The sequence below is a fragment of the Dermacentor silvarum genome, chromosome 1 (assembly GCF_013339745.2).
Source record: "Dermacentor silvarum isolate Dsil-2018 chromosome 1, BIME_Dsil_1.4, whole genome shotgun sequence".
In the NCBI taxonomy this organism is placed as follows: Eukaryota; Metazoa; Arthropoda; class Arachnida; order Ixodida; family Ixodidae; genus Dermacentor; species Dermacentor silvarum.
The window spans coordinates 451,836,768-451,850,088 of record NC_051154.1 but is presented as its reverse complement, the minus strand read 5'-3'; the positions used below and the strand labels follow the sequence as shown (position 1 = coordinate 451,850,088).

General features: G+C 46.3%; 1 protein-coding gene across 2 annotated transcripts in view; it reads right to left on the bottom strand.

Moving 5' to 3' along the window:
• Nucleotides 1-5,926: 5,926 nt before the first annotated feature.
• Nucleotides 5,927-13,321, bottom strand: part of LOC119449286 (scoloptoxin SSD14) — a 73,086-nt gene continuing 65,691 nt past the window's right edge. For both annotated transcript variants that reach the window (XM_049660853.1, XM_049660854.1), the window contains exons 9-11: nt 11,882-12,119; nt 9,465-9,578; nt 5,927-6,699 (exon numbers count right to left, since the gene is read on the bottom strand). In XM_049660853.1, coding sequence (XP_049516810.1) covers nt 6,553-6,699; nt 9,465-9,578; nt 11,882-12,119 — 499 coding nt within the window. In that variant the 3' untranslated portion in view covers nt 5,927-6,552. The remainder of the gene's footprint in view (nt 6,700-9,464; nt 9,579-11,881; nt 12,120-13,321) is intronic.

Genomic DNA, 13,321 nt, shown 5'->3' with positions numbered 1-13,321 from the left:
TATGTACAAATGAAGTACGACACCTATAATACACACTTAAATAATCTATAATCATTGTGCTAGAGTGGCGGACAACCATTAAACGGCAACTCCGGCGAATGTTTTTTTGTCCACGCCAAGGTATTGGAATTTTATTGCGATAGCAATTATATGGACACTCCAGGCGCATTTTTGACGTTGCCGTGAGGTTCCTTGTAAAGTTGACGGACGATAAAATTGTCGCCGCGCGCCGTATGCTTTATGTGCGAGTGAAAGCGTGCGAAGGTGAGCCGGCGATCGCGGCTCAATCTCGCTCACGCAAGAGCTGGAAGCGGGAAGGAAGCGCGCCGTCTTTCAGTCACGCGCAACGCGCCGGAGCTAGGGTAGGGAGGGGGGGGGGGGGGAGGTTGCGCGTGTTACTCCGGACCGCCCGAGCGACCGCGCACGCCCGGCGGGCCGCAAGTCTTCGGGAAAGGACAGGGAGGGAGGAGGCCGCGTACAACGCCGCGCGCTCCCGCATGTGCGGCTGTTATCTTGAAAGCCATCTGCGGTAGGTGCAGAGTCCTTCCTCCCTGCGCTGTGTTTTCGCGGCTTAGTTCGCGTCGATATGCGCAGCGGGCCGAAGGTCAATTCGCTCGCTGCTGCTGCCACGCTGACTCACTCCAGCGTTATGACAGCCATGCTTGTCAGTTTAGTTAGTGTGCCTATGTTAACAAGTGTATACAGCCGATAAAACTACTATCCTTACTTCGTATAGCTGTCCACTAGTTAGCTATCGCAAATGGTTCTTCGCCTTTCGGGCGAAACTGCGACTTTTTTAGGTTCCCGAGATGCCCCTGTCGCACGTCTGATGGAATAATTTTTCCGCGACCTCCCCCCCCCCCCCCCTCTTCAAAAGAAATAATAATAAATAAATAAGCAAGAAAGCGCAAAAACGAAACCGATACCTGACCAAGCAGCCGAGCGAAACTCTTCGTGAGACGTCACGAGAGTTACCCCAGCGGCGAAGGCGCGCAAGGCATGCCGGTATCGCTTGCGGGGCGAACGAAAGCAGTGAAGAGCAGGCGCTCAGCTGAGTGGTGACCGCGCCTGACCTTCGGGTGGCAATGTCAGCTGCACCAGCTGTTCGGATCTGTCAAACAGTTTCAGCTACGGTTCTGAAGAATTCAATAGCCACAAATCGCCGTTACCATTAGACCGACCACCATGACAGCGAGCGCCCATGCGCAACGTATCACGTTGCAACATGAAGACCAACGGTAGCCCAACCAATGATTTTATACGTGCTGCTTTCTATTTTAGGTGTTTTACCCCTTCTCAGGAAACACTTCGCGTATTCAATATAAGACGTTGTGGAGCGCGACTTTGTGGATTTGTATCCCACAAGGACGTCGCTGACAGTCCAAAGCCCCGACCGGTGCATTTGTTTACACCGGCAGGTACAGCGACCGCTTGTCGTTTGCTTGAGATATAATGCTAGTCACTCAACAGTGATATAAATTAATGCCAGAAAATAGCAAAACACCCACATTTTGGGCATAAAGGCCCGTTGCATCACTCTGAGTCGCGCTGATATCAGTGACCCCACAGCTTCGAATACAGTGAGCGGGAGATCGTAGTACGAGAGCCTTGTTATGCTGCCTACTTATCATTCTTCGTATTCATCGAATGCACGCAATTATTGTATTCCGTAATGTAGAAATGGATTGGGACATTACGAGTATAATTGTTTATATGGAGAACGCGTATTTTTCTCGCGGAAATGCCGATGTCAGTGTTGACACTATTGGCAGCTGAACTAGGCGGTTGTTTACGCCGCTCTATCGAAGGGACCACCACGGAAGCTAAATAAGGAGTCAGCATAACAATACGTAAAAATACACCCTAGTACGTAGTCACGTTTAATTTAGGGAAGAGGACGACAAAGCGGCAGACACACGTTATAAAGGATGTTTGAAATGTGAGAATGCTAAGGGCTGATGCAGCCGATACGCGTTAGCCTGAGTGATGGCAATGAAGTAGAACACGTTTGTTTCAATGTTTTAGGCGACGCCTGTCAGTTAACTGCCTTTTTCTACGACTTGGGGATGTAACCCTTTTATTAGAGGAAACTTGCCATTTTTACGCAGTTGGCAGCAACAGCAACAACGATGACAACGACGACAACGACCTTGATGTTACCAATGTCAAAACGGCAGAAGCGCTGGGAGAACGACTGGCGACTTGCTCACTTCTTCTCGGTGTCCCAGTGTGGTGCGGTGATAGCACAATATAACCAGTGCGCGCTTCCGTTGCTGACGCCCGTGTTGACGCAATTTACGTGCTTGTGATCTGTGTTGGGTGATTCCACGAGAGATCAACACGGGTCCAAAAATTCGTATTTTAGATTTCATTCAATATTTTATATTTTGTGGGCATATCACTCGGTAGTACGAAAGTGAACTTGCATTCTTTGAGAAATGAATACTTTAGAAGAAAAAAAAAATATCGAAAGTCTTCAAGTTGCACGCGCCATTTACATGCACCGGGCATTCTCGCAAATTCACAACAATGTCAAATACAAAATATTACGGCTACAAAGAATGCAGATTAAATTAAGAGTGCCAATGAATTACCCCTTATATAAAGACTTCTCAGCACTTTGAATATCACCTCACCATCCAGGAGTGGTTTAAGGAATCCGTCACGCAGAAGCTATACGCTCTTTCATAGAGTAAGAACTAGTTCCGCGAACACCCCCCCCCCCCCCCCCCCTCCCTGTTAACGCGGAACAGTTCATCTGTGCCTGCCAATACTTCAATAAAAACAGAAACGCTCTGCTTGAGGCTTCGTACAGTAGACCAATATGCTTAAGAGAAAGCGCAAAAACGAAACCGATACCTGACCGAGCAGCCGGTAATGTTTCCCAAAACACATAGTTTCGGAGAGAGGAAGTGTCGTGCCTCTTTCCACCTGTTTAACCCCCTTTTTAAAGGGGCGCTAGAAGAGAGCAACCGCTGGCACTATCTGCCAGCTAAATAAGCCCTAACCAACACTATCCCCCCCCCCATCACCGTATCTTAGGTTATACTGTATAATGACGTTGCCGACGGAGCCATGGCGAGTACGAAATTTTTGGTGAATTTTACCTGCCGTAAATTTTGTTACTTGTGTACATGCACAGGGAGTTCACCGTTAAATCTGCAATTATCTGCGCTGCAAGCTACGCACACTTGTTAAATATAACGAGCCATGTAAAGGTTGCTCTGTTGACGTATCTTTACTCACATTCAAGATAATGAGTAGTGTACTAAATGGTATTTTATGCATAAGTATTAACCATAAGGGTAAAATTACCCTTGTGTCGCACTCATGGCCAAGTTTAGGCAAGTCAGAGGCTAATGGACGTTCTTTTTACCCCGATGTCCCTATTTCTTTGCACCTTGCTGCATCCCGGCGAAGCTCTCATTTCTACCACATATATTGTCATTAAAAACAAAATAATGCAAGATGTTTTTTAATGTTCTTTTTCCTGTGTCTGTGGAGAGATGTTTACAAAATTTTGAGAAAAATTAACGATGGGGTTTTTTTATTTTGATTTTTTAATTGTGTTTATTTTCGTCAATACTTCACATTTGAGGCTAACTGTAAAAATGGACATTTGTGCTACAGTAACAATATTCAGCACAATCGTTAAACAGGTTAAGGTCTCATAGCCCCCCAAAATTAAAAAGGCTAGATTCAATTGTTTAGTAGATAAAAATTCGTAAATATAGCAAATTTCGAAAAGTGTAGCAAATTAAGAATTTTTTCTAAAACACTTCCGTTTTGCACAGAAGCCTCAAACAACGCTTGCTGACTCTTCTTTACGTATACGTTTTACACAAGAAAATGCATTCTTTGTAGCCGTAATATTTTGTATTTGACATTGTTGTGAATTTGCGAGAATGCCCGGTGCGTGTAAATGGCGCGTGCAACTTGAAGAATTTCGATATTTTTTTTCTTCTAAAGTATTCATTTCTCAAAAAATGCAAGTTCACTTTCGTACTACCGAGTGATATGCCCACGAAATATAATATATTGAATGAAACCTAAAATATGAATTTTTGGACCCGTGTTGATCTCTCGTGGAATCACCCTGTTGTAGTGTGTGCAGTGTTTGTTTTATTTAACTTGTTTTTTTTTGTTTTTTGAGTAGTATTTGGAATTTGGAGATTGACGGCCGTAACTGACCTACCTTCTAATTTCATTCATTATTAAGAAATAAATAACGTCGATGCGTCAGCAAACAAGCTCGTTCATAAAGGCATTGCCGACCGCAGAAAATAAAACAGGTGAGACGTGCACCACTGCCAACATGTGTACTCACCGATGATACTACAATCCAGGCAGAGAAAAGCACCCCCTTAATTGGAGGTAGTGCGGATTCGTTTCTCGGTAGGTGGGTTGGCTTTGGGAGCCCACGGCAAAACCGCAAAGTAGGCAGTGCAAGGTGAGGTGGCTTGGGGTTCTTTTAAAATTAGAAATGTGCAGAGCAAAATTTATTATGGAAAATTACTCAGGAACATGGATGACAATAAATGGACAGCTTGCTAAACTGCAAAATTATCTGCACCTGAAAGACGTGGACACAGAATGGAAGAAGAGGTCAAGAAAGTAGGCAACCAAGTGCAAGGTAATTTAAAATGTAAATAGACAACCCGGAGTCATCAAAAAGCACTTGAGAGAAACAGAAAGAGTGAAGTTAATGCAAAAAGCGGAAACAAAAATGATGATGGAGATTTACAACAATTGGAAGAAAGAAATTAGAGGGGAAAATCTATCCGATAACACAAAGTGCAGTGCCTTGCTATTTGTAGCTATAGCTGGTTGGCAAGGACAAAAACATACCGAAGCCAATATTCGCATCCAGATAAGGCATGTGTTTGCTGCAGCAAAAATTCGGACAAAACTCAGCACATCCTTATGGAATGCGAAGGAATTTACCCAGTGAGACCCGTAGGTAACGCACGCCTTCCAGAAACGCTCGGATTTAAAGTGGACTAAAGCATAAACCGGTCAGCAGTCCCGATAAGCAAGAGACGCTTAGATTGTTGCCGAAAAACGAATCGGGTGATAGATCCGTTGCATGCATACGTAGCGGTACAATGTAGAGATATAAGTTTCGAGGAAGAGAAAAAAAAAGATTAAGGAGATGCATACGAACATGCCAGAATTAAAATCAAGTATAGCAAACCTGATTAACTATCAGGCTAGTTGACTACTTGTCACAGCCCCGTTTCAAAAGGGACGCCAACGAATCATCTGCATCGCGATCGTCATCATTTCAAGGCTCATCACTGCTTCCACATGAAAACTAATAGACATGCATGTCACGTTTTTCATATGCTAGCCGTTCGTGGATACAGCTAAAAAAAGAAAAATTCGCCAGAACCCATCTCACGATTACTGTCGACGTTAATGCGATTAGCATTCATGCAACGCTGCAAAACACCGTATTGATGAATACGCCTATATTTAGAATCTGTCTCCGTCATTTTGAGATTTCTATTGGTCCGGGTAAATACAAAATACCCTGCCTCCGGGTTTGGCTGAATTTTTCTGACAATCACACGTCAGCGTCGGCCAGGACCACGATGGCGTGGCAAGCTGGAAGTGGATGTTTAAGCGATGTGGTGGAGCTCAGTGATTGTTTATTTTGCACAACTCCTTTACTGAGAAGCAGTTGTTCAACGCAGCATGGGCAACGCTACAATGAATATGCTAGCTAAGAATAATATACTTGTTCCCATTCATTTATAAGCACACTGAAGAAATTTTTTCCGCAAGCCTTATCAACCTTGAGAGATGAGCCAGCAAAGCGCAATTGATGCATTGACGCTAGGAACATTGTTATGGTAGCCCAAAAATATGTTTTCGTAATAGAGTGTGCACGTCACGTGAGAGAAACAGAAACAGTGAACTGATTGCAAAAATTTAATGCATCCATGAAACTAGTTATGCATATGTGAATGTGTGTTTTCTTAATTGTTTGAGCGCTTGGTGTAGTTGGACAGAACCGCTCATTGGGTGTATGGTGGGCTTGGTGGAGTGAACGCATCCTACCTTCGCTTCGTATTGTCGCCTTGCATACCGCTGTTGGCAGTGCTGTAGCGAAAAGTGACATGCTTACGTCACATTGAACTTTGTGTTTAGCCCCACACATGGTAAATGGAAACGCTCGGGAGGGGCAGTTACTGGCACAACTTCATAAGGTAAGATCCACTTGTGGATAAAGCTATCCTCTACCTACAGAATCCAAAGGAACAGTTAAAAGAAAACCCCTTTAATTCCTATATTAATGAGTCTGACTCGGTCTTCATTCTGCGCATGCAGTGCAGTGTAAGTTACTTTTACTGGACAATGTCACAAGTTTGCAACTTAAAACACTCAATGTTTATCGAGAAGTCGCTAAGAGATGACGACGGCCTTGTCAGAATTTTGTGGTCACTCTGGCTGACTTACAACATTAATGCAGTGCCAACGAATGTGGGCCACAGCTTGCACCACCACCGTTTGTGACGACGCAACACCTATTCGCTACATTTGCGCAGGTCAGCTGCCGTCGACACCTCCATCGCTGCGGTAGTCTGCGTTGGCCTGGAGTCGTTGGCCTCTCCGGTGCACGGCCATGACATTGTTGAACGCTCCAAAGACTGTTTGTATCTTGTGGCCCTTTTCTTCAAGCTGCCGAATGTAGGTCTAGAAAAGACAGATAACGTTTCGAGCATTCTGGAATTTTATTATCAGCCTCTATTACCAAATGGTAGCTGAAAACTTGGGAGGTTTTTCATGAGGAACCACTTCGGCGTTAATGACCATAGCTTCGTAACGGAGAACGGCAACGTGTCATCTTTTAAGTATATCACGAGAAATGTTCAAAAACCACAAATATACGAAAATGATTCCATTCCAAGCAGGTAGACACACACTCATCACTAACTCGCTTAAACTTGTAAAAGCAACAGCTGCACTCTTATGCATCCTGACATAAGGTAAGACGTAAGATAAGACATAAGACGGTACCAGACGCCCACACCAGACAAAATGATACCCACATCAATCTTGATATTTAGTAGGCTTTCAGAACTGTAGTTATTATTGCGCTAGTTTACGTACTTCCGGTATTTCGCTCATCGCGTGTCCCAGAAATGTCAAAATTATATTTCTGCTCACTGCATAGAGAAAGTTAGGATACTTAGGCAGAAGAAGACGATACAGAGCTCTGCCTTTTCATCATGAGCAATCTACTTTTTCCTTTAGAGCTACTTTGCTGTCGCTCAATATTTGCACACGTTGGCACTTTGTAGTCTACCACCGTAAAGTAAGCCATTTGGTGACTGTAATTAGTTTCGCCATCAGCTAAAAATTAGACTATTGTAGCACGTACCCATGGCCACCCGGAAAAAAATCCGAGGACACCTAAGCCCTTCTTATGAGCTGTGAATGCGAAAGCAGAAACACTAAAGGCAAATACTAAGTAGACGTGGACTGTTTAAATACCATTCCAGAGGCCTCGTAACACTAGTTTCGTGTCAAGAAAAGACCTTGTTTACGAAAAAATTGCATCTGAAGGGCCTGAATACCTTTAACGCAAATCAAATATCCTGCCACCTATCCGGGGAGTGGTGACGTTGCATACGCCATCACCGCCCTTTGCTGCGTCGGTGAGTAAAAATTGGAGGACGCTTAAGCTTCGCCTTTAAGAGTGCAACGCTATAGCGTTATCGGACCCCGTTGTAAGCTGGCTTTCCCACTGCAACACAGAACTTCCACGTTAGCTTACAAAGACCAAGCTTACACCTATCCCCTTAAAGTCGGCTTCACTTTTAAACAGAAATTCATTGCTAGAAAGGCGTTTTTCCAAGGGCAATATAACTCGTATATTAAAATGTGAAGGCCCTAGCTCCTTCTTGATTATTTTAATAATTGTTTGCTATTGCCCCGACGCGCGCGCGTGTCCAAAACGCATTAGGCAGCATAGTCCCAATTTGACATGCCGAGGATGCGAGCGCCATTTTCGCAAGTAAACTACCCGAGCGCGCAGCTGTAGGTCTGGTAGAACTGCTGGAAAAGGGGTTTGTGTTTGAGTTTCCTCGTAACAGAATTGTTTTCTCGTAAATTCAAATTACAATTCGACGCCACCATGTCGGTAGGTTGTGGTTAAGTCGTACTTTACTGTTTTTCTGACCGATTTCACTGTGAGAAATTACAATTTTTTTTTCAGCAAAACATTGCACCTTGTGGAGGGCCTGCGCAGTTGGGGTAGTTCGGGATAATTTTCTTCGCCACGGACGCCGCCATCGCATGCGGACGCCGTCGCCGACGCCGGATTTTCTGCGACACGGGGCCCTTAACGCTATTACGTTAAAACGGCGCTAGACAGACGGCGGTACGCTGTTTTTCAAAAAGACGCAAAGGCGCGGCCATGGAGAAACCGAGCCAAGACAGAGCGGTGGATTCGCCGCAGCAGTGGCTGCAGCTGCTGTTGGTCAAGTTGGTGTGGACCGTTCGGGCATCCCGCGACATCACATGGAAGTGGAATTGTCTGGTACTTGTTAGTTTGTGCGGGTTTCGCGAGCCAGTAAAACTAAAAGTAAAACGAGCCGAGCACTACGCGATAAGGAAACTAGCGAAACGCGAAAGCGCGGGCGGCACAAAGTCGAGCGAAAGCGAAACCTTTCGGCCACCCGCGTCGTTGTAAAGGGTAATGTCAACGAGTTATTTTTTTCTAAACATCAAATGGAACTGGACAAGTAGCATTTCCTTTCGTCTTAGAATGCAATACCGAGTGGTTGAGTAATAGGGACCGAACTTAAACGAGGAGTGCCTTCGTCATCGGGAAACTACATGAATGTCCGGGGTAGTCTCTAATCGTGACCTGCATTTACCTCAATTTTCCGATGAATAAGGCTCTGTTTGCGACTAATATTGACGCCTTCTGCTTTCTTCAGCCTCAGTTCTGCTTTCTTCAGCCTCAGTTTCGGTAACGTAAGAGAGTTGCATGACGAAAATTCGAGTCCGGTAAACGGTTCTCAGCGTTAGGCCACTGTCAATGACGCAACGCACACGCAGCGTACTCACGACTGCGTCGGGACATTCCACGGCGAAGATCTCCCTCCAGCATCCTTTCCGCGGAGGGTCATTCCTGAGAGGCAATTTTGTCCAGCTGGAGGATAAAACTTCGTGGGCGACAGCTACGTCTAAATTTTGGTTAGGGAACGGCTAATGATGGCACCGAACCTAACTAAGCTTTACTAAAGTACTTTTTCGTCTGCGTAAAAAGCAATACATTTTTCCTTTATGGCTGTAAAACCAGGAAAGCACTAGGGCCAAATATTTCATAATGCCCGCTTCAATATAAGCCGAAATATTGGTGCAGAATTTTGAAGGGTCAACGAATTCGGCCAATTCCCAGTGAGAACTACACCAGTCGTTCTGTAACAAGGAACCCATGCAGTACCCACCTTTGGAAATTGAGGTTCCACCATGACATCATCGGGTGCGAGCTGCTCGTGCAGCCTTGCGTAGTCGATGGCATCCCTGATGTCGCCACTCTGCCAAAGTGCCCTCATGCTCACCTGCAGAAACGACAACGTCGTCAGAGTGCATGCACATTGCTGACAATGCCAGAAAGGACATATGTTGGTGCAGCGAGAAGAAGGGCCCGTTTATGGAACACATTCACCCAAGGATAAATGCAAACCGGTGTAAATCAGGAATTGAACTGAATTGGAAAATGTTTATTGTCAAGGGAAAAGGTTGGGGTAGCAGGTGGGTGGTGCCCCTAGTGTAGGGCTCCACTGGCCTCAGCAGCCCGCTGTGCTTGGTCGAGGAGCGGCACTTGGGCCCCCTTTTTCTCGCTGGCGAGCCAGGACTCCCAATGCTCCGTTCTAAATTTTTGCGCCGAAATGTGAGGCGTATTAGTTTGGGTGGCCTGAGCTCGGCATTCCTACGTAACGTAGGTGAGATTTGGCTGGCCTCCACCCCATGGGCAAGCGCCCACGTATGCGGTGGGGTGGATGGCATGTTTTAACCCTATTTGTCTGCAGGCGGCGCCACTCAATCGCTTTCCTTACACCTAGCTGAGGGTGTGGCGCGGGGTAGCGCTGTCTTTCTAGACGCTGGTGGTTCTAGGATATACCGAGGCACGTCGGGCGCCTGGGGCGAGATGAGGGTGTCTGGACGGGGGACAGTCGCTCAAAATAATGTCAACACAAGCATTATAGGCTGTCCCTATGTAGCGGTTAACAGCGCTAGGGGTGTAGATCGGCGTACAGCTCATGCTAACTCATGGTTCGATTCACGTGGCGAAGTGGTAGCGCGGTATACTAACGTGTGTACCGCGCTACAAACTGTGTGGTGGACGCGAATGAAGTTGACCGGGGCAGAAGCATCGCCATTGTGGGAGCGTGCTATATTCCGCGATCGTACAAACGCGCTTTAGAGCTACGATGCCGAGCGTCTAAGCAGCTTGTAACCGCTTGCGAAGGTCACGGCTTCGTAACGAAGCAACAACCGACGCACTGCCGCTATCTTCAAGGTGGCTTGTAGGAGGTAGCGAGAGCTAAACACCAAGCGAGGTGTCCGGGACTGCCTGCTGGCGCTTAGGGGCTGACTCACTGCTTTATGAGACCAGTGGAGCGACACGAAAGACTGTTTAAACCTGGCGTGCATCATGCCACGCTAACTCGCGCTTCGAATGATATTCTGAATAAACTAGGAGCTTCGACGCTGGGACCCAGGAGGCAGTTGTGAAGTGGAGAACGGGATCAAACTGCGGAAAAAGTAAATGAGAAAAACAAAAACTGGAGATTGAGTAACCTAGGAGGTTTTTATGGAAAGGCTTGTGGAGGCCTTGGTTGTCTGAGCTAGTGTTTGGACTGGGCTGCGCCATGGCGAGTAGACTCCACACGTTCGTCTCTCTTGACATCATGTTTCGGTGACGCGGGATGACTCAGCCTCTTTACCTTGGACTGACCCATCGAAGCCCTGCCGGGTAAGTAAAAACAAACTAAAACGCGTAAGCCGGTTCACGAACATGTCGCTTGTTCCAACTTCCACAAGCTAATTGTACAAAAATAATACTGAGGTTATGAGAGACGCCGTAGTTCCGGGGTGCAGATAAATATTAACTATCTGCGTTCTCTAACATGCATGTCAACCTAACTGCACTAGTCTTTCTGCATTTTGCCGCTGTCGGAAATACGGACGTTGCGTGCGCCAATGATGCCCGCGAACTTGTGTTGAGGAGCAGAATGATATATATATTTATAGCAGAGTCCGGTTATAACCACTGAGCGGATGGTCCGACGCCGAGGGAAAGTGAAGGTTCGTGGCCGTGTGGAGGCGCTACACAGACGTAGGCGGATGGCAAGCAGTAGCACGACATCACAAGTAGGGCATGCTTGGGCACCAGCTGCTATTGTCACAACAACAATGAGTTGTCGCAAAAAATTTCTGCAAGATCTGACGCCCCGACGTCGCGATCAAGCCGATTTCGCTTAAGCGGCATCGATCTCGGTGTGACTTTGTTGACAAGACAAGTCCCGCTGAACCAACGTAAAATTTTGTGGACGCGACACGACGCTATATTTACGGCAATAATTTTCGCCTTATTTTGGCACATCATCTGTAGTCATTTCTAGCTCGACTCATTGGAGAAGGTATATAAGCAACAAATTTATGATCAGCTGAACTCAATGTCATTCTTTTATTAATTAGGAGGGTGAGCGGAGCTTGGTAAATTATTACTTAAGGAAGAGCCAGGAACCCTAATTCAGGCTGCGACATTTCCAGCTGCCTGTCATTTTTCCGCGGAACGTTATTCGGTCACAATGCAGCAGCTGCTATCGGCTTCCTCTGTTGATGACATGTCACTGACCTGAGCCACTGCCGTAATGATCTTGCTTCCACCTGCGGCACCGATGACCATTTCCACGTCTCCGTTGGGATCAACCACCACGGTGGGGCTCATCGATGACTGGGGCCTTTTGCCCGGCTTGATGAAGTTGGCCGGCGATGGTGACAGGCCCCAGACGTTGATCTCACCGGGTGTCGAGAAATCGTTCATCTGGTTATTGAAGATTATGCCTGAAGAGCTGCGTATCAGGCTTCCGAAACTGCACAGCAAAGTTCAATAGAAAAGTGCCATATAAGGTCAGAGGAGCGTAACCGAGCACTTAGACAAAGATTGACAAATCGTGCGAGAGAGGATGTAGCGCGGGGAATTCATTGCGCAATGTCTTACCTGCGCTCGTGTAATGATCACGCCCACGGTTTTTAAGCGAGCAACTTCTGTTGGGAGCGACAAACGTCACAAACTACGTGATGTGCGCCCGAATGGAAGCGATCACGTGATACGAGAGGACTTCCTTAACTCTTCCAAGATATCTTAATCCCTTACCAGAGTACCTGCACGCTCACCTCCTCCCCACCCTTTAACTTCAGTAAGCAAAGATTGCGTCAAATACAAGGTTATTGTTCGGCAATGCGCTGCTGAGGCCATCTGAAGCCAGCGGATAGCTGAAGCTACGCACCGCCATCGAGAAGCTCAACGGCGAATCTCGACGCCGGAAGCTATGATTAGGTTGGGCTCTTAGTATTACAGCACAGCCCGGGCGACTAAAAAAATAGGCTATGCCAGTCAAAATTTTCACGCAAGTAGTAATAAATGAATGAGGAATAAAACTATCAGACACTTTGCCTTTAGCAGTTAACGGCTTGTAATGGCGATAGCCGAAGGCAGCCCATGATGAATCCGATAAATGATAAATGATAATACGAGCAATCCGCAGATAAACTAAAAGGATCCTTTTTGTCATTGTTGAGCGGCCCATGCCCAGTGGCATCTACCTAGTTACCCTTGTTGGCGTCAAAGAAGTTCATTGAAGAACGGCAAACGCCTTGACAGGCAAGCAGGCGGGCGGACGGTCGGATTGACCGACCGACAGACCGACGGACGGACGGACGGACGGACGGACAGAATGACGGGGCAAAGGCAAACAAAACTCGATTATCCGTTCGTAATCCTTAGAAAGTATGTGGCACTATAACTTAGATTAATATGGAAAACAAAGTCGGCAATGATGCATTTTGAAGAAAGACAGATAGTAGCAGAAAGACAGATACAGATAGAAGCAGAAAGACAGATACTAGCAACAGTCTGAGAAATAATGTCAAGTTACATTGCAGACTCGCATCCTGAATGCCAACGTCAGGGCAAACACAATACTATCGCCTCAGTGAACTGTGAGTTTCATAAGCAGCTCTCAGGCAAAAACGCCTGACTACGCTCGCAATCTATGCGATATCTTTCAGGAGC